Genomic DNA, 21,819 nt, shown 5'->3' with positions numbered 1-21,819 from the left:
AACAATAGAAACAATAGCGACAGTTTCTTTTATTTTAATCGATAAAATATGTAACAAAAAGCAAAGTGCCTGGATTAACGATGACGGGTTTTGGATGTGGAGGTCAGTTTTTCTGGTTTTTAGTCTTTACCATTTCAAGCTTCATTGATGAAAGAATATTTCGTGTTTTATATTACATTGAGAACAGTGGGGACACAATAATGGCATGAATCCATGTTTTACTGGTGTCAGCATGACGTCATGACTGAATGAACATCATTCTAAGCTTTTTGTAACGATGAACAGTTTCCATTTCCAACAAATGTTGAAAAAACATTCATCTTGTTTCCACATATCATCTTTATTTTTCTGGTTTTCTCTCCATTGAAGCTGCATCACCTGTTTCACATGAACGCAGAAAGTTCTCCTGGTTCCGATCTGCCAAACCTCCATCGGTGGTGGCAGATTCATGATGAACTGATTGATAAAATATGATTGACAGGAATGGATTATTAATTGGAGCCTGATGTGCCAGATGAACTTGTTGTGATTTCTAACTTTATAAACCAAGTAAATAAAATGGAAGCTGCACTTTCTGTCAGTGTCCACCAGGTGTCCCTCTTCCCTTTCTGATCGCTGATCACTAATCGATGAGAAATCTGATCAGGACACAATCAGATGGCTGACATCTCGCCCCTTATCGCGAGATCTCCTCTAAATCTCCAAGGGAAGGTGAATCACAGTCACACGCGCTCTGACGCTCCCCTGTTGATGTTCTGCGCTTGCGCGGTGCGTCGATGCCAGAACTGAGGTACCGAGCTGTTGTTACTGAAGCCGACCTGAACAGAACCCCCCCCCACAGCCCGTCCGATCCGTCCCACCAGAACCAGCAGAGGTTCGGAGCCGGCCCGGCTTGGCCCGAAGCATCGGGAGTCCAGCGGAGACAGCCGAACCGGGCCGAAGCGGGCCGAAGCAGCCACCGCAGACACGGAGGTGGGCTCACTGCAGAACCGGGACCAGACGGAGTCCGGAACACAGCCAGGCGCTCTCAGTGCAGGAGCTTCCGGAACCAAGGTCCAGATGAGGTTTCGGTTCTGTTCCGCAGGCTGACCGTCTCCTGATGTCCTCACAGCTGTCTCACCTGGCAGTCTGAACCCAGGGTTTACTGCGCCCTTCCGCAGGCGGCATCCATCTGGAGGACAATCTGGGACAGAAACCAACATCTGGAGGAGAAGGGGACAAAACCAGCCGGAGACACGGAGAAGACCTGGAAGACGTCCGGGAGAGGACAGACATCACCTGGAGAGACCTAGAGACACCTGGAGACACCTGGAGACGTTTTAAGGTAAGATGGATTTTAAGGAAGCCCGGTCAGAACAACCTGACAGGCAGGAAGACGGACGTGGAAATGATTAAAAATGAGAAGTTTGTAATATTTAGCGTTCAGGGACAGAGACGGGGTTGGAACACAGAGGGACATGCACTGACAGGGCTGGACATTTATTGTATCATTTATCATATGTTGTGTTAAATTTCATTCATAAGAATTTAAATGGATCATCGTGTCAGGATTAAATAGTTTTCCACTGTTTGTTCAACAAAAGCATCAATAAATAAGTTTGGAAAGCTGCAGGAATCTGTTCAAAACCAAGATTGGAAAAGATTCTTATCGCCACTTCTGTCATTATCACAGTCCTAAATATTGTGCGAACGCTTTGGGTCCAGTGTTGTAGTCTGGCCCCACTGACGTTTGGGTTTTTCCTTCTGGCAGGTTCCATGTAACCGGACCGGCAGACATGGACCTGCACCGTTGGACCTGCTTCCCAATCCTTGGCGTCCTCATGCTGGTTCTGGTGCAGGTCGTGGTCCAGGCCCGCTCTGCGGCAGCGGGACGCGCTGACAGGAACTCCATCGAGGACGCCACGGTGAACGCCACGTCATGGACCGAGGGTCCCCCGTCCACACGATGAGCAGCGAGGACGGGACGTACGGCCAGGACTCTCCCAAGATGGACGCCCGGGGCATCGTCCTCACGCCGGCGCCGCATCGTGGAGGTACTCGCGTCACAGGTCACATGACCTACCTGACACTGCCTCAGAGTCCCAGGTGTTAGTCTGGTCCTAGAGATTGGGAGTAATAACTGGAAGCTGGTTTCACCTCGTTAACGTCTGAATCTGCACTGAGCTCTGGACCTGACTGTTGTCATGGCAACTGTCTTGTAGTCTTCTGCTGCAGCCGTGAGTTTTTCTCGCAGTCGCTGCTGCAGCTGAGTTTAGGACGCAGCGGCTTTGAGTCCGGCTGAGACACTGCAGAGGTTTCTGGCTGCTGAAGGACGGAGCGTCTCTCTGGTCTGGAGTGTCAGATTACAGTCAGGCGCTGCAAGGACACTGCAGAGAGGAGCTGAAGGAGCTGCTGCAGCTGCTGCTGCTGCAGCTGCTGCTGCTGCTGCTGCTGCTGTAGCTGCTGCTGCTGCTGCTGCTGCAGCTGCTGCTGCTGCAGAGAAACCTGCTGCTGCTGCTGCTGCTGCTGCTGCTGCTGCTGCTGCTGCTGCTGCTGCAGAGAAACCTGCTGCTGCTGCTGCAGCTTCTACTGCCGGTGGCTTGATCACACAGAGTCAGGACCTGAAATGGTTCCTCCTTTAAACAGGGGGAGTGTTGTTGTTACAGACAGGAAGTGTTGTTGTTACAGACAGGAAGTGTTGTTGTTACAGACAGGAAGTGTTGTTGTTACAAACAGGAAGTGTTGTTGTTACAAACAGGAAGTGTTGTTGTTACAGACAGGAAGTGTTGTTGTTACAAACAGGAAGTGTTGTTGTTACAAACAGGAAGTGTTGTTGTTACAGACAGGAAGTGTTGTTGTTACAGACAGGAAGTGTTGTTGTTACAAACAGGAAGTGTTGTTGTTACAGACAGGAAGTGTTGTTGTTACAGACAGGAAGTGTTGTTGTTACAAACAGGAAGTGTTGTTGTTACAAACAGGAAGTGTTGTTGTTACAGACAGGAAGTGTTGTTGTTACAGACAGGAAGTGTTGTTGTTACAAACAGGAAGTGTTGTTGTTACAGACAGGAAGTGTTGTTGTTACAGACAGGAAGTGTTGTTGTTACAGACAGGAAGTGTTGTTACAGACGGAATTGTTGTTGTTACAAACAGGAAGTGTTGTTGTTACAGACAGGAAGTGTTGTTGTTACAAACAGGAAGTGTTGTTGTTACAGACAGGAAGTGTTGTTGTTACAGACAGGAAGTGTTGTTGTTACAAACAGGAAGTGTTGTTGTTACAGACAGGAAGTGTTGTTGTTACAGACAGGAATTGTTGTTGTTACAAACAGGAAGTGTTGTTGTTACAGACAGGAAGTGTTGTTGTTACAGACAGGAAGTGTTGTTGTTACAAACAGGAAGTGTTGTTGTTACAGACAGGAAGTGTTGTTGTTACAGACAGGAAGTGTTGTTGTTACAGACAGGAATTGTTGTTGTTACAGACAGGAAGTGTTGTTGTTACAGACAGGAAGTGGTGTTGTTACAGACAGGAAGTGTTGTGGTTACAGACAGGAAGTGATGTTGTTACAGACAGGAGTGTTGTTGTTACAGACAGGAAGTGATGTCAGAGCCGGTGCAGTTTAATCTAGGAATATTATTATTCCGTCAGTTCAGCTCCAGAACCGGTCCAGACATGTTCTGGGCTCCTCTGATTGGTTTGTTCTGACGTCTCACTGCTGCCACATTCTTAAAGTGTCCCACATCATGATACCACCTGTACCTCTGCCTGATGTATGGCAAGCTGTTTGGCCATTTAAATGTGTGTACCTCAAATAAAAACTCTGGACCTCCATCTTGGGGACAGTAACCATGGTAACGGTGTCTCCTCAGTGGTGGACCGGCAGGGCTGCGACCCGAACACCCGCTTCCTGCTTCCGCCACGCAGCGTCCACTGGGTGGCGCTGCTGCAGCGAGGGAACTGCACCTTCAGGGAGAAGATCCTGAAGGCCGCCGCCTACAACGCCACGGCAGTTCTGGTCTACAACAACTCCACCGACAAGACCGTCAAGATGGGCCACGAAGGTCAGAACCGGGTCAAAAGACACTGACAGCCCAGATCTGAACCGGGTCAGAACCTGCAGAGTGTCCTTCCTGGCGATCGATGAGAGTAAATTCAACCGCCAGCCCAAGTTGGCTTTCTCTCTGACCTGTGAGGCGGTTCTGACCTGGAAATCAACCAGATCACACAGAACCTGCTGCCTGGTTCTGAAGGAGAGGCTGGTGTAATGTGATCAGCAGAATCGGGTCAGCTTCTGTTCAGTTCTGATTTATAGAATCGGGCCGGGTTCTGTTCGGTTCTGTGTGCAGGTACAGGCGACATCGTCGCGGTGATGATCACAGAGGCGTACGGGAAGGAGATCCTGGCCCACCTGGATCGGAACCTGACGGTACTGGCCTCTCTGGGCTTCCGTAGTCCCAGCAGGAACCTGAACCGCGGATCGCTCGTCTTCGTCTCCGTCTCCTTCATCGTCCTCATGATCATCTCCTCCGCCTGGCTCGTCTTCTACTTCATCCAGAAGATCCGATAGGGCCGGCCGCCACCGCAGCAGGTGAGACGGCTGAGGCGGCAGTTAGGCTAGGCTAGATGAGGCTAGGTTAGATGAGGCTAGGCTAGGCTAGATGACGCTAGGCTAGATGACGCTAGGCTAGATGAGGCTAGGCTAGATGAGGCTAGGCTAGGCTAGCTGAGGCTAGGCTGGGCTAGATGAGGCTAGGCTAGATGAGGCTAGGTTAGATGAGGCTAGGCTAGATGAGGCTAGGATCGATGAGGCTAGGTTTAGATGAGGCAAGGTTAGATGAGGCTAGGCTGGGCTAGATGAGGCTAGGCTAGGCTAGATGAGGCTAGGCTGGGCTAGATGAGCTAGGCTAGATGAGGCTAGGTTAGATGAGGCTAGGCTAGGCTAGATGAGGCTAGGCTGGGCTAGATGAGGCTAGGCTAGATGAGGCTATGATCGATGTGGCTAGGTTAGATGAGGCTAGGCTGGGCTAGATGAGGCTAGGCTAGATGAGGCTAGGTTAGATGAGGCTAGGCTAGATGAGGCTAGGTTAGATGAGGCTAGGCTAGGCTAGATTAGGCTAGGCTAGATGAGGCTAGGCTAGGCTAGATGAGGCTATGATCGATGTGGCTAGGTTAGATGAGGCTAGGCTGGGCTAGATGAGGCTAGGCTAGATGAGGCTAGGTTAGATGAGGCTAGGCTAGATGAGGCTAGGTTAGATGAGGCTAGGCTAGGCTAGATTAGGCTAGGCTAGATGAGGCTAGGCTAGGCTAGATGAGGCTATGATCGATGTGGCTAGGTTAGATGAGGCTAGGCTGGGCTAGATGAGGCTAGGCTAGATGAGGCTAGTTAGATGAGGCTAGGCTAGATGAGGCTAGGTTAGATGAGGCTAGGCTAGATTAGGCTAGGCTAGGCTAGATGAGGCTAGGCTAGATGAGGCTAGGCTAGGCTAGATGAGGCAAGGCTAGGCTAGATGAGGCTAGGCTGGGCTAGATGAGGCTAGGCTAGATGAGGCCTAGCTAGGCTAGATACTGGACTGCCGCCATGTTGCATTCAGGTCCAGATGGAGACTCCAAACACGGCACCTGAAGGCAGCAGGTCCTGGTGGGTGGAGTCAGGTGCTGGTTGTGGATAGAAATGTTTTCTATGATCTTCAGTGATGTAACGCTCTTCTTCTTCTTCTCCTGCTACAGAGTGTATGAATGCTGGGTTTGTAGTTTTTGTTTTTCCCTAACAAACAATCTGAATGTTAATGGAGGACATGCACACAAACTGCAGGGCAGAAACTGGTTTTTAATTGTTTGTGGGCGGAGCTTTGTATCACTTCCACCAGGGACGCTTCATCCTGATTGGACGATAACGTCTGTCGTCTCTGTCCCCCAGCGTCGCCTAGGAGACGCAGCCAAGAAAGCCATCGGGAAGCTGACGACGAGGACATGAAGAAAGGAGACAAGGTAAACTAACATGACCAGTCGTTGATCGGACCTGCACAGAACGGTTCTGGTTCTGTTGTCATTCCTGTCTGTCCTGAAGGAAACGGACCCGGACTTCAACCACTGTGCCGTGTGCATCGAGGCGTACCAGCTGAACGACATAGTCCGGATTCTGCCCTGCAAGTGAGTCCAGAACCGGGTCCAAACCTGAAGGGGTCAGGTTTTGCTGACTGGAACCGTCCTGCATCTCTAAAAGTGTCTCAACGTGTCTCAGCATGTCTCACAGTGTCTCAGTGTGTCTCAGAGAGTCTCACAGTGTCTCAGAGTGTCTTAGTGTGTTTCAGCGTGTCTCACAGTTTCTCAGTGTGTCTCACAGTGTCTCAGTGTGTCTCAGAGAGTCTCACAGTGTCTCAGAGTGTCTTAGGTGTTTCAGCGTGTCTCACAGTTTCTCAGTGTGTCTCACAGTGTCTCAGTGTGTCTCAGAGAGTCTCACAGTGTCTCAGAGTGTCTTAGTGTGTTTCAGCGTGTCTCAGAGTGTCTCACAGTGTCTCAGCGTGTCTCACAGTGTCTCAGAGTGTCTTAGTGTGTCTCAGCGTGTCTCACAGTGTCTCAGTATGTCTCACAGTGTCTCAGAGTGTCTTAGTGTGTCTCACAGTGTCTCAGTGTGTCTCACAGTGTCTCAGAGTGTCTTAGTGTGTTTCAGCGTGTCTCACAGTGTCTCAGCGTGTCTCACAGTGTCTCAGTGTGTCTCAGCATGTCTCACAGTGTCTCAGTGTATCTCAGCGTGTCTCACAGTGTCTCAGTGTGTCAGAGTGTCTTAGTGTGTCTCAGTGTGTCTCAGCGTGTCTCACAGTGTCTCAGCGTGTCTCAGAGTGTCTCAGTGTGTCTTAGTGTGTCTCAGAGTGTCTCACAGTGTCTCACAGTGTCTCAGAGTGTCTTAGTGTGTCTCAGAGTGTCTCACAGTGTCTCAGAGTGTCTCACAGTGTCTCAGAGTGTCTTAGTGTGTCTCAGAGTGCCTCACAGTGTCTCAGAGTGTCTCACAGTGTCTCAGAGTGTCTTAGTGTGTCTCAGTGTGTCTCACAGTGTCTCAGCGTGTCTCAGAGTGTCTCAGTGTGTCTCAGCGTGTCTCACAGTGTCTCAGAGTGTCTCAGCGTGTTTCACAGTGTCTCAGTTTGTCTCAGTGTGTCTCAGTGTCTCAGTGTGTCTCAGCGTGGTCTCACAGTGTCTCAGTGTGTCTCAGCGTGTCTCACAGTGTCTTAGAGCGTTTCAGAGTGTCTCAGAGTGTCTTAGTGTGTCTCAGTGTGTCTCACAGTGTCTCACAGTGTCTCAGAGTGTCTCAGCATGTCTCAGAGTGTCTCAGTGTGTCTCAGCATGTCTCACAGTGTCTCAGAGTGTCTCAGCATGTCTCACAGTGTCTCAGAGTGTCTCAGCGTGTCTCACAGTGTCTCAGTTTGTCTCAGTGTGTCTCAGCATGTCTCACAGTGTCTCAGTGTGTCTCAGCGTGTCTCACAGTGTCTCAGTGTGTCTCAGCGTGTCTCACAGTGTCTTAGAGCGTTTCAGAGTGTCTCAGAGTGTCTTAGTGTGTCTCAGCGTGTCTCACAGTGTCTCAGTGTGTCTCAGTGTGTCTCAGCGTGTCTCAGTGTGTCTCAGCGTGTCTCACAGTGTCTCAGTGTGTCTCAGCGTGTCTCACAGTGTCTCAGCGTGTCTCACAGTGTCTTAGAGCGTTTCAGAGTGTCTCAGAGTGTCTTAGTGTGTCTCAGCGTGTCTCACAGTGTCTCAGAGTGTCTCAGCGTGTCTCAGAGTGTCTCACAGTGTCTCACAGTGTCTCAGTGTGTCTCAGAGTGTCTCACAGTGTCTCAGAGTGTCCCTGTCTCTTGCAGACATGTCTTCCATAAGGTGTGTGTGGATCCTTGGCTGAATGAACACTGCACCTGTCCCATGTGCAACTCAACATCCTCAAAGCCCTGGGCATCATGGTGAGTCACCGCTGACATCACACCTGAGGACAGGTGTGATGTCATCAGCAGCTGTGCGACATGTGTGATGGATGACTGTGTCCCTCTGGCCTCTGTCTCAGACCAGTCTGCCCTGTGTGGACGCCGTGGTTCTGGATGTGGACCGACTGGGTGTCGGTCAGACATCCGGCAGCCAGAGGGCGCCGCTGAGCGACCAGAACCAGCCGTCCATCAGCCTGGAGCCGCTCAGCCCCCCCCATGCTGAGACCGCGCCCAGAACGCCCGCCGACATCACCGTGGCCGTAACCAGTAAGAACCCAGAAGATCAGAACGCTTCAACTTCACTGCAGAGCAACACGTCTAATCAATACGTCTAATCAATACGTCTGATCAATACGTCTGATCAATACGTCTGATCAATACATCTAATCAATACGTCTAATCAATACGTCTAATCAATACGTCTGATCAATACGTCTGATCAATACGTCTGATCAATACGTCTGATCAATACGTCTGATCAATACGTCTGATCAATACGTCTGATCAATACGTCTGATCAATACGTCTAATCAATACGTCTGATCAATACGTCTGATCATACGTCTGATCAATACGTCTAATCAACACGTCTGATCAATACGTCTAATCAATACGTCTGATCAATACGTCTGATCAATACGTCTAATCAATACGTCTGATCAATACGTCTGATCAATACGTCTAATCAATACGTTTGATCAATACGTCTGATCAATACGTCTAATCAATACGTCTAATCAATACGTCTAATCAATACGTCTAATCATACGTCTGATCAATACGTCTGATCAATACGTCTAATCAATACGTCTGATCAATACGTCTGATCAATACGTCTGATCAATACGTCTAATCAATACGTCTAATCAATACGTCTAATCAATACGTCTAATCAATACGTCTGATCAATACGTCTGATCAATACGTCTAATCAATACGTCTGATCAATACGTCTAATCAATACGTCTAATCAATACGTCTGATCAATACGTCTGATCAATACGTCTGATCAATACGTCTGATCAATACGTCTAATCAATACGTCTAATCAATACGTCTGATCAATACGTCTGATCAATACGTGATCAATACGTCTGATCAACACGTCTGATCAACACGTCTGATCAATACGTCTGATCAATACGTCTAATCAATACGTCTGATCAATACGTCTGATCAATACGTCTGATCAATACGTCTGATCAATACGTCTGATCAATACGTCTGATCAATACGTCTGATCAATACGTCTAATCAATACGTCTGATCAATACGTCTGATCAACACGTCTGATCAACACGTCTGATCAACACGTCTGATCAACACGTCTGATCAACACGTCTGATCAACACGTCTGATCAACACGTCTGATCAATACGTCTGATCAACACGTCTGATCAACACGTCTGATCAACACGTCTGATCAACACGTCTGATCAACACGTCTGATCAATACGTCTGATCAACACGTCTGATCAACACGTCTGATCAACACGTCTGATCAACACGTCTGATCAATACGTCTGATCAATACGTCTGATCAATACGTCTGATCAATACGTCTGATCAATACGTCTGATCAATACGTCTGATCAATACGTCTAATCAACACGTCTGATCAATACGTCTAATCAATACGTCTGATCAATACGTCTGATCAATACGTCTAATCAACACGTCTGATCAATACGTCTAATCAATACGTCTGATCAATACGTCTGATCAATACGTCTAATCAATACGTCTGATCAATACGTGAACCAACAAACTTCAGGCTCATCCATGCAATAAATTGAGAAACTTTAAACTGATGCTGCAGTTTCACACCAAACTGCAGCATCACATGCAGCATCACATGCAGCATCACATGCAGCTCACATGCAGCATCACATGCAGCATCACATGCAGCATCACATGCAGCATCACATGCAGCATCACATGCAGCATCACATGCAGCATCGTACTGACGTGTAAAAGTTCAACAACTTTGAATGATTTTAAATCCAAACAACCAGAACTTGATGTGAAGTAGCTCAGATGCTAACGGCTACGTCTATCGATAGGTCCAGGTAAAGAGCTGCTCCGTTCACCTGTTCAGGTAATGAGACCCGGTTTACCTCCAGAGCTGCAGCTCTGCTCAGAGTCACCATGGATTGGGTCCTGGTTCTGGTTCTGGTTCTGGTACCGGTTCTGATGTTTTCTGCCTCTGCAGGTGGAGGTCACTTCTTCAACAGGAGCTCCGCGTCTCCTCGGAGCATCGCCTGTGAGGTGGAGCTGCCGACATGCAGGCGTCGCTCCATCTCCACGACGACAAGTCCTGAGACCGGTCGCCATGGTTACAGCCGCACGCCAACACCGATCCCCCACGGCGGCGGCGGCGGCGGCGTCCTGCCAGGGGGGTTCTTGTTGGAGAGCGACCGCCTTCAGCCACTGAAAGACTTTACTGACATTCCCAACAATCCCAAGTTTCAAACTGGTCCTGTTCCTTTAAAGCTCCTCTCCTGTTTCTGGATCAGAACCGCCCGGCCTCACTTCTCAGTGTCTGTGGAAATGACCAGGATGTAAAACGTTCAGGGTCCCACATGTTCTAGATGCTAAAGAACTGAAAAGCCAAACGTTCCGGTAAAGACGCTGGGAATGTTTTCTTGTGCCTGAAGAGATTTGTGTCTCCTGCTAAAGGTTCTAACTTCCAGAAATCCTTCCTTATGCTGAGCCTCGGTTCTGAAAATGATGCTGTTTTTTTGGATCAGTAACTCAAAACCTGACCAGTTTCTACAAACCTTTAATCAAGGAATCAGCAGATCAGGAACGTCTGAAACCTTCCTTTGGGGCGGAGCTCTGCCTGCTGGAGGGGCGGAGCTCTGCCTGCCGGAGGGCGGAGCTCTGTCCTGGAGGGGCGGAGCTCTGTCCTGGAGGGGCGGAGCTCTGTCCTGGAGGGGCGGAGCTCTGTCCTGGAGGGGCGGAGCTCTGCCTGCTGGAGGGGCGGAGCTCTGTGTGCTGGAGGGGCGGAGCTCTGTGTGCTGGAGGGGCGGAGCTCTGCTGGAGATTGGGGCTTCAGGGACCGTATTCCTTCCTGTTCTAAAACATTTCTGGTGTTCTAGCAGGAAATCCCGGTGAGGACGCTCCTTCAGGGACGGACTGCTGCTTTCAAGTGTATTCTGAATTACTCAGCGTGTATTAATACTTATAATCAGTATATAAACAGCATTAAAGAATCTATAATCCGATTGATTCAGCAGTAATAAGTGACCTGAAAATGTCCGGAGACACCGAGGTGCTGTCCACATCTCTCTGTCTGTCCCTGTCTGTCTCTGATGATGATGGTGATGATGGGGGTCCTCTGTGTGTTTACTGCTGCAGCATCACGTCTGATTAAACGTCATTAAAGCGTCTGCTGCATTCACTGCAGTTCGTCTCCTTCTTTCTGGAAGTTCATCCGTCAAAACTTCCCAGGAGAATCATTCACATTAAAATCAGTTCACTGAGAGAAAAAGAGCAACTTTTGGATTTACTCTGTAGAGACTTCTAGAACTTCAGATTTTTATCAAACTAAAACATTTGCAGCATCTCTATGAAGTTGGATTTAAGCTCTACTCTCCACATGCAAAGGCCACTTTTAATCAGTTACGGTTAGAGCTGCAACATTGATTTTTGTCAAACATGTTTCCACTAAAGCTTCTATTGTTGACATGAGGAGCAGCCATGTTGGATTTTTAAGTCAATTTTTTCAAGGTTGACATCAGGGAGGTACTTTCAGTTGATTTTTCTGACTCATAAATAGGATTTTCTGAGTTCAGTTGGAATGCAGCATAGGCTGCTGTTAGCATAACAGTTAATGTTAGCATATTTTAGCGTTAGTCCATAAATCTGAAACTGTTCACATCTTTGGATATGGCCACAAGCTAATATTAACATAAGATATGTATTAGCTTATGATGTCCTTAATTGCATAGATTACAGCTAGTTAACATGCTAGTATCTGCCAGTATGCTAATATTAGCAAATTAGTTAATCTTATAAGGTAAGCTAGTTATAACATTACCTGTTCGATATTATCACTTTAGGTTCTATTCACAATGTCTTATTTTTATGTTTAGCTAACATGCTAATCAATAACTTAGCTAATATTTGAGATGTTACATTTAACAACTACCATCTAAAATGTGTGTCTAAATGTTGAGTAATCAATCATGTTATTGGTTACTGGCCAGTGTTAGCATGTTAGCATGTTGATTGAAACGGTTCCTAATTGGACACCAGGGTTTCTTCAGAACCGCCTACTTGTTTCTGCATAAACTTTTCTTTTTTTCCAGCTGTCAAGATTTTTTTTTTCTGTGAAACTTTTTTCCCTCAGTTTGTCCAGTAAAAGAATTTCATGATAATTTCTGTAACTTGAATCCCATGATTTGTCTAATTGATTTATTTTTACTGGTCAGGTTAAAACTTCTTCTCTTACAAACTCATTTTGCGGATCGATGCAGCGAATTCCTGATCATGAACAAGAAATATTAAATATGAAAAATATTGCATCGTCCGCCATATTGCGCTCGTGTTTCCCGTTAGAAACATGTTGACGTCATGTCGTACAGCACGTAGAAGGCGTGGCCTGACGTGTCACACCGGAAGTGATGCAGAGTCATCAGACTCGCTGAAAACAACAGAGCCAGGACCTGACAGAACCTGGTTCCGGGTCTTTGGGTCAGCGCAGCGGGCCGCCATGTGGATCGAACCGGAGGAGGTTCTGCTGGCCGGGGCTCTGTGGGTCTCGGAGCGGGCCAACCCGTTCTTCATCCTGCAGAGGAGGAGGGGGCACGGCCGCGGAGGGGGGCTGTCCGGTAGGTCCGGTTCTGTTCGGTTCTGTCTGAGGGCTGCTCGGTCCGGTCCGGTTCCACTGATGGACACCGTTCTGGCAGAACCACCAGGTAATGCTCAGCAAACCGGGTCGGTTCGGTTAGCCTGGTGGATCTCCATGGCAACACCAGGCGCGGTTCCGGATCGTTAGATGCGAACCAGAAACCCGGTTCCGGACGGGCGCTGACGTCACGAGGGCTCAGCTGACTTGGTTGAGTTCCTGGTAACCCAACAGGTGGTTTTATGTTTCACCCTGTGAGGTCAAAGGTCACTACAGGAACCTGCCAGTGTCCGCCAGTCCCTAGAACCAGAACCAAGAACACTCGGTTCCTTATGGACCGTTCTAGTGCCCTATGTTGACTGGGGCACCGAGGGGTGGAGGTCATGGGGTCATGGGTCGATATGTAGAGTTGGATGTCTTCAGCGTAAGGTAGAAGTTGTTGTAGTACCGTCTAATCTGCGCTAGAGGGCGCTGCAGCGGGGAGGTCCTGAAGGCGTCTCCTGGTGTCTCTGCAGGCCTCCTGGTGGGACGCTGGACGTGGTTCTGGACTCCAGCGCCAGGGTGGCTCCCTACAGGATCCTGCTGCAGACCGCCGACTCCCAGATCTACTGGAACATCGCCTGTGGTGAGCAGGAGGACTGGAGGATGGACTGGGGGGACTGGGAGGACTGGGGGGACTGGGGGGACTGGGAGGACTGGGAGGATGGACTGACTGGGAGGACTGGGTGGACTGGAGGACTGGGGGGACTGGGGGACTGGGGGGACTGGAGGACTGGGAGGACTGGGAGGACTGGGTGGACTGGGAGGACTGGGGGGACTGGGGGACTGGGAGGACTGGGACTGGGGGACTGGGAGGACTGGGGGGACTGGGGGACTGGGGACTGGGAGGACTGGGAGGACTGGGGGACTGGGGGGACTGGGAGGACTGGGGGGACTGGGAGGACTGGGTGGACTGGGAGGACTAGGTGGACTGGGGGACTGGGGGGACTGGGAGGACTGGGGACTGGGGAGGACTGGGGGACTGGGAGGACTGGGGGGACTGGGGGACTGGGGGGACTGGGAGGACTGGGGGACTGGGGGACTGGGGGACTGGGAGGACTGGGGGACTGGGAGGACTGGGGGGACTGGGAGGACTGGAGGACTGGGGGACTGGGAGGACTGGGGGGACTGGGGGGACTGGGAGGACTGGGGGGACTGGGAGGACGGGGGGGGGGGTGGGGGGACTGGACTGGGGGACTGGGGGGGGGACTGGGAGGACTGGGGGGACTGGAGGACTGGGGGGACTGGGAGGACTGGGGGGACTGGGGGACTGGGAGGACTGGGAGGACTGGGGGGGGACTGGGGGACTGGGGGGGGGGGACTGGGGGGACTGGGGGGGAGGGGGGACGGGGGGGACTGGGAGGACTGGGGGGACTGGGGGACTGGGGGGACTGGGTGGACTGGGAGGACTGGGTGGACTGGGAGGACTGGGGGGACTGGGAGGACTGGGAGGACTGGGGGGACTGGGAATGTTCTGGATGTGTTTTCCGAGTTCTGCTTCCTTCTCGTCTTCAGGTTCCTCCAGGAAGGAAATCACGGAGCACTGGGATTTCCTGGAATCCAACCTGCTGCAGACCATCTTCATCTTCGACAACGATGAAGACGTCATCACCTTCGTCAAAGGGAAGATCTCGGTACGTCTCCGCCGGTTTGGTTCGCTGGGATGTGTTCCTGTCTGCTTAGTGATGTCACTTCCTGCAGGGCATCATCGGAGGAGAGCGGCTGAAGCGGAGCGAGGAGCAGGAAGAGAACAGCGGGAAGTTCCTGGAGGCGGAGCTGAAGATGCGGAAGCTGTTTGGGATGCCGGAGGAGGAGAAGCTGGTCAACTATCACTCCTGCAGCTACTGAAGGGGCGTGTCCCGCGCCAGGGCTGGCTCTACCTGTCCATCAACCACCTGTGCTTCTACTCCTTCCTGCTGGGGAAGGAAGGTACCGTCAGCCAATCGCACGCCGGCGTTAACTTGTCCGCAGCGATGGCTGACGTGTCGCCGCTGTCCGATCCGCTCAGTGACGCTGGTGGTGCCGTGGACCGAGGTGACCCAGCTGGAGAAGAACGCCACGCTGGTGTTCCCGGAGAGCGTCCGCGTGAGCACCCGGAACGCCGAGCATTTCTTCTCCATGTTCCTGAACGTCAACGATGCCTTCAAGCTGATGGAGCAGCTCGCCAACATCGCCATGCGCCAGCTGCTGGACAACGAGGCGTTCGCCGCCGACCGCTCGCTGCCCAGGCCTGCAAGACGCTGAAGAACGTCTCTGCCCTGAAGAGGTCTCACTCTGAGCTTTTCTCTGTGCCCAAACCTCTGACCGCATCGGCAGCGTTCTTCTGCAGGGACTTCGACGCCCGGCCAAGAACGAGCGGTACCGGTCCATGTTTCGGCTGACGCGGGACGAGCGGCTGGACGGACACACGGACTGCACGCTGTGGACGCCGTTCGCCAAGATGCACGTGGGGGCCAGCTGTTCATCTCCACAACTACATCTGCTTCTGCAGCAGAGAGGAGGAGCTGTGCCAGCTCATCATCCCGCTCAGAGAGGTGAGCCCGGAAGCAGCAGAACCGGGCCGATTCTTGCTGCGACTGCAGTGGACGGAACCGTCTGAGATGTTCTGATGTTTCGCTACACCCTCAGTCTGGCGTTTCCAGATTCCCATCAGCCCTTGCAGTTCCAGAAGTGAGGACTCTGCTGTCAGTCAACAGGAAGGAGAAAGATGAGCGTTAGCAATAGCTTCAGCTAATGATTTTACGTGTTTAGCAGTTAATAGCCAAGACTCTAATTAGCGGTTAGTGAACATAGCACTAGCTATTCCCAAATAGCTAGTGCTAATTTTGTTCCAGACAAGTACGGCGGCCATTTTGAAAAGGGCTAAAATCTTTTAGGTAAAAAGCAAACCTTCATGTGGAAGCTGCTGGTCCCACGTGTTCTTGGTCTGCAGCTTTTGGAGACGATTGTCCTGTAATTTACCCATGATCCTCTGCTCCTCAGGTGACCATCGTGGAGAAGGCGGACAGCAGCAGCGTCTTGCCGTCTCCCGTCTCCATCAGCACCAAGAACAAGATGAACTTCCTGTTCGCCAACCTCAAAGACAGGGACTTCCTGGTTCAGCGGATCTCAGACTTCCTGCAGCGGACGCCGGACGGCTCGTGGAGCGACACCAATCCGCTGTCTCTGATTGGCTCCCCGGTACGCCAGGCTTGGCTGTCAGAACCTTGTGGTTCTGGTTCTGTCTCACGTCTGTCTGTTCCCAGGGCTCCACCGGCGTCCTCCAACCGCAGGAGCCGACTCCGCCCACCAGGGGCGCCATTACCACGGCGGCCTGCCCACCGCCCAGCAGGGCCTGCTGCGGCTGTACAGCAGCAGGACGGCCGGGGAGCCCGAGCTGTGAGTACGATTCCCGGTGCGAGGCGGGGCGCCGGGAGACGCTGACCCGTCCTCCGTCCCGCAGATGAAGGAGCGGATGAAGGAGGAGGCGTGGAACATTCACTTCTCCGAGTTCGGCCGGGGCGTCTGCATGTACAGAACCTCCAGAACCCGAGAGCTGGTTCTGAACGGGATCCCGGAGCGCCTGAGGGGGGAGCTGTGGCTGCTGTCTCCGGTCCGTCCCCGTTCCGCTTCCTGTCCCCGCTTCCTGTCCCTGTCTCCGTTTACCCGTCTCCTCCCGTCTCTGCAGGCGCTCAGAACGAGATGGCCGCTCACCCTGGTTACTATGGCGACCTGGTGGAGCAGGCCACGGGCCTCTGCTCATTGGCCGCCGAGGAGATCGAGCGCGACCTCCATCGCTCGATGCCCGAGCACAGAGCCTTCCAGAACGAGACGGGCATCGCCGCGCTGCGCCGCGTCCTGACCGCCTACGCCCACCGCAACCCCAACATCGGCTACTGCCAGGTACTCGGCCAGAACCCGACCAGAACCCGATTAGAACCCGGCCAGAACCCGGCCAGAACCTGGCCAGAACCCGACCAGAACCCGATTAGAAACCCGGCCAGAACCCGGCCAGAACCTGGCCAGAACCCGGGACCGGCCAGAACCGGCCAGAACCTGGCCAGAACCCGACCAGAACCCGACCAGAACCCGATCAGAACCGGCCAGAACCGACCAGAACCCGATTAGAACCCAGCCAGAACCCGGCCAGAACCCGGGACCTGCAGGTTTTATGAGCCTCAGGTTCAAAACGCTGGAATGAATCGGCTTCGTTTCCTCCAGTGAAGCTCAGATCCTCAGAGCCTTAATGGCTCATCTGAAGGTCGCAGGGCAGCCAGTGACCCCTGAGGACTGGAGTTTGACCCTGGAGTTTGAGCATCGTGTTTGTAAATAATGTGTAGATGCTTGTTTGAGTCTATAGACAATATTGATGCTGTCGCTGAGGATGAACAGAAATTTGAGCTCTAATGTTGATACTTTACTGGAAACTTTGTCGCCTCCTGCAGGCCATGAACATCGTTTACATCCGTCCTGCTGCTGTACGGAACCGAGGAGGAGGCCTTCTGGCTGCTGGTGGCGCTGTGCGAGCGCATGCTGCCCGACTACTACAACACCCGGGTCGTAGGTCAGTGACCGGGCCGTAGGCCGTGGGAACCGGGCCGGGGGTTGAGATTCTTGAATCCCAATCTAGAACAGAACCATGGACGGTGTTCGATGGTTCGGTGACTTGTACCTGCCCACTGGGCGTAGTTGCTGGCGGCGTCCTCCAGGTGGCGCACCTGACGCTCTGTCCCCTCAGGCGCGCTGGTGGACCAGGGCGTGTTCGAGAGCTGACCCGGGCCTTCCTGCCGCCCCTCTACGACCACATGCAGGCGCTGGGCGTCATCACCACCATCAGCCTGTCCTGGTTCCTCACCCTCTTCCTGTCCGTCATGCCGTTCGACAGCGCCGTCCTGCTGGTCGACTGCTTCTTCTACGAAGGCATCAAGGTCATCTTCCAGGTACGGAGCCGCGTGGCGCCGACTGCTCGCCGCGTACCGGTCAGACAAACCCTTGACCTTCGACCTCGTCCGTCTGCAGGTGGCGCTGGCCGTCCTTCATGACAACATGGACGCCCTGCTGGTCTGCAGCGATGAGGGCGAAGCCATGACCATCTGGGCAGGTGGGACCGTCGGGCCCAATACGGTCCGGTCCGGACCGGTCCAGTAATAAACTCACCTGTCCTGCAGGTACCTGGACAACGTTGTGAACAAGCAGACGGTGGCTCCGCCCACTCCCCACCTCCACGCCCTGCTGACGAGCGGAGACGACCCTCCGCAGGAGATCGACGTCTTCGACCTCATCAGGGCGTCCTATGAGGTCAGAGTGATGTCACTTCCTGCCTGGTGGTCACCTGGTCGACTGGAAGGTCTCAGGTGGATCAAACGTCTGTCTTGCAGAAGTTCGGCAGCCTGCGGTCTGACGTCATCGAGCAGATGCGTTTTAAGCAGAGGTTAAAGGTCATCCAGTCGCTGGAAGACACGGCGAAGAGGAGCGTGGTGGGTGTGTGTGGACACTTCACGTCCACAGAGACGAGGTCGGTCTCTTCACAGGTGTTTCTCTGCAGGTGAGGGCGATGATGACGGAGCTGGCCTTCAGCATCGAGGAGCTGGAGGAGCTGTACTGTCTCTTTAAGGTCAGAGGTCGCCTGAGATTCTGTCCTCTCAGGTCCTCTCGGTCTGACCCCTGCTGTCTGTCCTAGTCCAAGCACATGACCAGCTGCTACTGGGGCTCCAGCAGCTCGGCGGCGGAGCGCCACGATCCCAGCCTGCCCTACCTGGAGCAGTACCGGATCGACCCGGTCCAGTTCGCCCAGCTCTTCTCGGCGCTGTCCCCCTGGGTCTGCGGAAGCCACACCCCCGCGCTGTCGGCCCGCTCTTCAGGCTGCTGGACCAGAAACCAGGACGGGCTGGTCAACTTCAAAGAGTTCAGCACCGGCCTCAGTGAGTCGGCTCGTCCGGGTCGGTTCTGTCAGCCCCGTTCGGTTCTGTCAGCCCCGTTCGGTTCTGTCTGCCCCGGTCGGTTCTGTCTGCCCGGTCGGTTCTGTCTGCCCCGGTCGGTTCTGTCTGCCCCGGTCGGTTCTGTCTGCCCCGGTCGGTTCTGTCTGACCGGTCGGTTCTGTCTGCCCCGTTCGGTTCTGTCTGCCCCGGTCGGTTCTGTCTGCCCCGGTCGGTTCTGTCAGCCCCGGTCTCACTGGGTTTGTGGTTCTGCAGGTGGGATGTTCCACGGCGACATGACGGAGAAGCTGAAGCTGCTCTACAAGCTCCACCTCCCACCAGGTATCAGCTCACCTGATACTCAGGTTCTGATCCGACCCAATGCCGCCGACCGGAACCAGAGGTCCCACCTGACGTCCCCAGGTGTTCTGTTGGTGATCTCACACTGAGCATGCTCAGACCAGAACAATCAAAATTTAGATAAAAATGGAGCATTTCCCTTTAATTTGACCTCTGACCCTTGACTGCAACCTTCTGTGGACCAGGGTCAACAATTAACATTCACCTGGGTTTTCATTCTGATTGCAGTGCAGAGGGAACATTAGGGAACGTTAGGGAACATTAGGGAATGTTAGGGAACGTTAGGGAACATTAGGGAACGTTAGGGAACATTAGGGAATGTTAGGGAACGTTAGGGAACATTAGGAATGTTAGGGAACGTTAGGGAACATTAGGGAACATTAGGGAACATTAGGGAACATTAGGGAACATTAGGGAACATTAGGGAACGTTAGGGAACATTAGGGAATGTTAGGGAACGTTAGGGAACGTTAGGGAACATTAGGGAACGTTAGGGAACATTAGGGAACATTAGGGAACATTCGGGAACATTAGGGAACGTTAGGGAACATTAGGGAATGTTAGGGAACGTTAGGGAACGTTAGGGAACATTAGGGAACGTTAGAGAACATTAGGGAACGTTAGGGAACGTTAGGGAACATTAGGGAACGTTAGGGAACGTTAGGGAACGTTAGGGAACATTAGGGAACGTTAGGGAACATTAGATGAATGTTCACCAACAGAAAGTTTTTATCCGTCACATTGACCACAGTTACTGCTCCACTATGTTAGCATGCTCGCTACCCTGCTAGCTTAGCAGCTAACTGCTAAACTGTAAGCGGTGATTGTAGCTGCTACCCAGAGGTCAAAGTGCAGGCTGACCCCTCAGGTGTTGACACCTGTCTGTCTGTTCCAGCTCTGTGTGCTGAGGAGGCGGAGTCTGCTCTGGAGGCCACACACTTCTTCACTGAGGACAAACATCAAGGTACACACACACACATACACACACACATCTACACACACACCTACACACACACACACACACAGATGTAGAGGTACATATCCTTCACCTGCTGGACTTCCTGCTGCCACTGAGCTCTGACCAACACCGACTCTTCTTCTTCCTCCTCTTCCTCCTCTTCCTCCTCTTCCTCATGTCTCTTCCAGAATCTTCCTTCCTGTCTGATCTGGATTCTGTGCGGCAGCAGGAAGTGACATCAGGTTGGTTCTGGTTCTTGAACCATGTTTGATGATGATGATGATGATGATGATGATGATGATGATGATGTTTTCTCCTGAACAGGTGAAGAACCAAAGAATGGAGGAGAAGATGGTGAGGAGAAGAAAGGTAATGGCCGCCTCCTGCTGAGCGCTGATGGTGTCAAACCTGCATCTCACCTGAGTTGACTTGTTGGTGTCAGAGGTGAAGGACTACAGGTACTACCTGAGGATGTGGGCAGAAGAGAAGGAGCCCAAGAGGGAAACCATCAAGGATTTGCCCAGGATGAACCAGGTGAGTCCAGGTGCTGCTGAGCTCCCAGGTGAGGCCGTCCAGGTGTGTTTACCTGTGTACCTGTGACAGGAGCAGTTTATCGAGCTGTGTAAGACGCTGTACAACATGTTCAGCGAGGAGCCGAGCGAGCAGCAGCTGTACCACGCCATCGCCACCGTGGCCAGCCTCCTGCTGCGCATCGGAGAGGTCGGCAAGAAGTTCGGCAACGGCGCCAAGAGGGCCGAGGCCCCGCCTCCCGCCCGGCCCGGGGAGGAGGGGCCCGGCGAGGGAACCTCGGCCGACGCCCAGGTGTGCCGGGCTCTGGCCGACGCCCAGCTGGAGCCGACCACGTCCGACGAGGAGACGAAGGACGACGCGTCGGTGTCGTCGTTCTCGGTGGTGAGCTCCGGCTCGCTGCAGTGCGAGGACATCGCCGACGACACGGTGCTGGTCAGCGGCGAGGAGAGGCGGGGAAGCGCGCTGGACGCTGATTGGTCAATCACCTTTGAGCAAGTGCTGGCCTCACTGTTGACAGAACCGGCTGGTCGAGTATTTCGAGAGGAAGATGGACATCCAGGCCAAAATGGCTGCCTGTAAGGCTCAGCGGGCCGTGGAGCGCCAGATAAGCTCCGCCTCCGACCACGAACTCAGCCAGCATTCCTCCTGACTCACCTGATCACCTGGTTACCTGGTAACATGATCACCTGGTTACCTGGTAACATGATCACCTGGTTACCTGGTTACATGATCACCTGGTTACCTGGTTACTGATCACCACTCAGTTCTCCCGCCTCCTGATTGGTCACCTGCGTCTCCTGTGTCCGTTTGAGTCTGATTGGACCATTGCTGACGATGCAACATCAATAGTGTCTCTGACTGGTCAGTCACTGACTGAGCTATGACATCATCATGTGACTTCCTGTGGGTGTTTCACAGTAAAAGCTTAGCTGGTGTTTATTGATCTCTGATTGGTTCCCCAGTCTGCTGCAGGTGAACAGGTGTATATACATCCTGTTTGTCACATGACTCTGTAGTGATGTCATCACAGGAAGTAAAATAAAATAAATAATAAATAATGGCTGACAAAAAACAAGTTCAGTGTTCATTCAAGTTTTTATTTTGTAGTTGTTGTTTTTGTGCCCCATTTACTTCCTGTACAGTGTGACGTCACAGTGTTTTTATCTGTTTATCTGCCTGCTTTTAAATCTGTTGCATTAATCAGTTATTGATCTGTTCCAATAAACCTGGAGAAACCTGCGTCTTCT

The 21,819-nt window shown here is 52.2% G+C and overlaps 1 protein-coding gene and 1 pseudogene across 1 annotated transcript; both read left to right on the top strand.

The window, feature by feature from the left end:
- The first annotated feature begins 1,216 nt into the window (after nucleotides 1-1,216).
- Nucleotides 1,217-10,350, top strand: LOC129354318 (E3 ubiquitin-protein ligase RNF130-like; annotated as a pseudogene).
- Nucleotides 10,351-12,567: 2,217 nt separating this feature from the next.
- LOC129354328 (TBC1 domain family member 9B-like) lies at nucleotides 12,568-21,811 on the top strand. Its single transcript, XM_055023829.1, is given in 30 exon segments — nucleotides 12,568-12,777; nucleotides 13,306-13,415; nucleotides 14,345-14,463; nucleotides 14,531-14,672; nucleotides 14,675-14,758; nucleotides 14,838-15,056; nucleotides 15,059-15,095; nucleotides 15,159-15,172; nucleotides 15,175-15,277; nucleotides 15,279-15,363; nucleotides 15,812-16,058; nucleotides 16,105-16,182; nucleotides 16,231-16,416; nucleotides 16,488-16,711; nucleotides 17,254-17,268; nucleotides 17,270-17,372; nucleotides 17,547-17,570; nucleotides 17,573-17,748; nucleotides 17,828-17,906; nucleotides 17,973-18,106; nucleotides 18,187-18,285; nucleotides 18,354-18,422; nucleotides 18,489-18,729; nucleotides 19,000-19,065; nucleotides 19,979-20,047; nucleotides 20,230-20,283; nucleotides 20,366-20,410; nucleotides 20,484-20,575; nucleotides 20,645-21,093; nucleotides 21,095-21,811. Coding segments are annotated over 30 exon segments (3,612 nt in total). The 5' UTR covers nucleotides 12,568-12,655; the 3' UTR covers nucleotides 21,222-21,811.
- Nucleotides 21,812-21,819: the final 8 nt, after the last annotated feature.

Source organism: Poeciliopsis prolifica, unplaced genomic scaffold (genome assembly GCF_027474105.1).
Source record: "Poeciliopsis prolifica strain line A6 unplaced genomic scaffold, Auburn_PproV2 SCAFFOLD108, whole genome shotgun sequence".
Taxonomy (NCBI): Eukaryota; Metazoa; Chordata; class Actinopteri; order Cyprinodontiformes; family Poeciliidae; genus Poeciliopsis; species Poeciliopsis prolifica.
The sequence above is the reverse complement of the archived record's forward strand: the minus strand, read 5'-3'. Positions and strand labels throughout refer to the sequence as shown.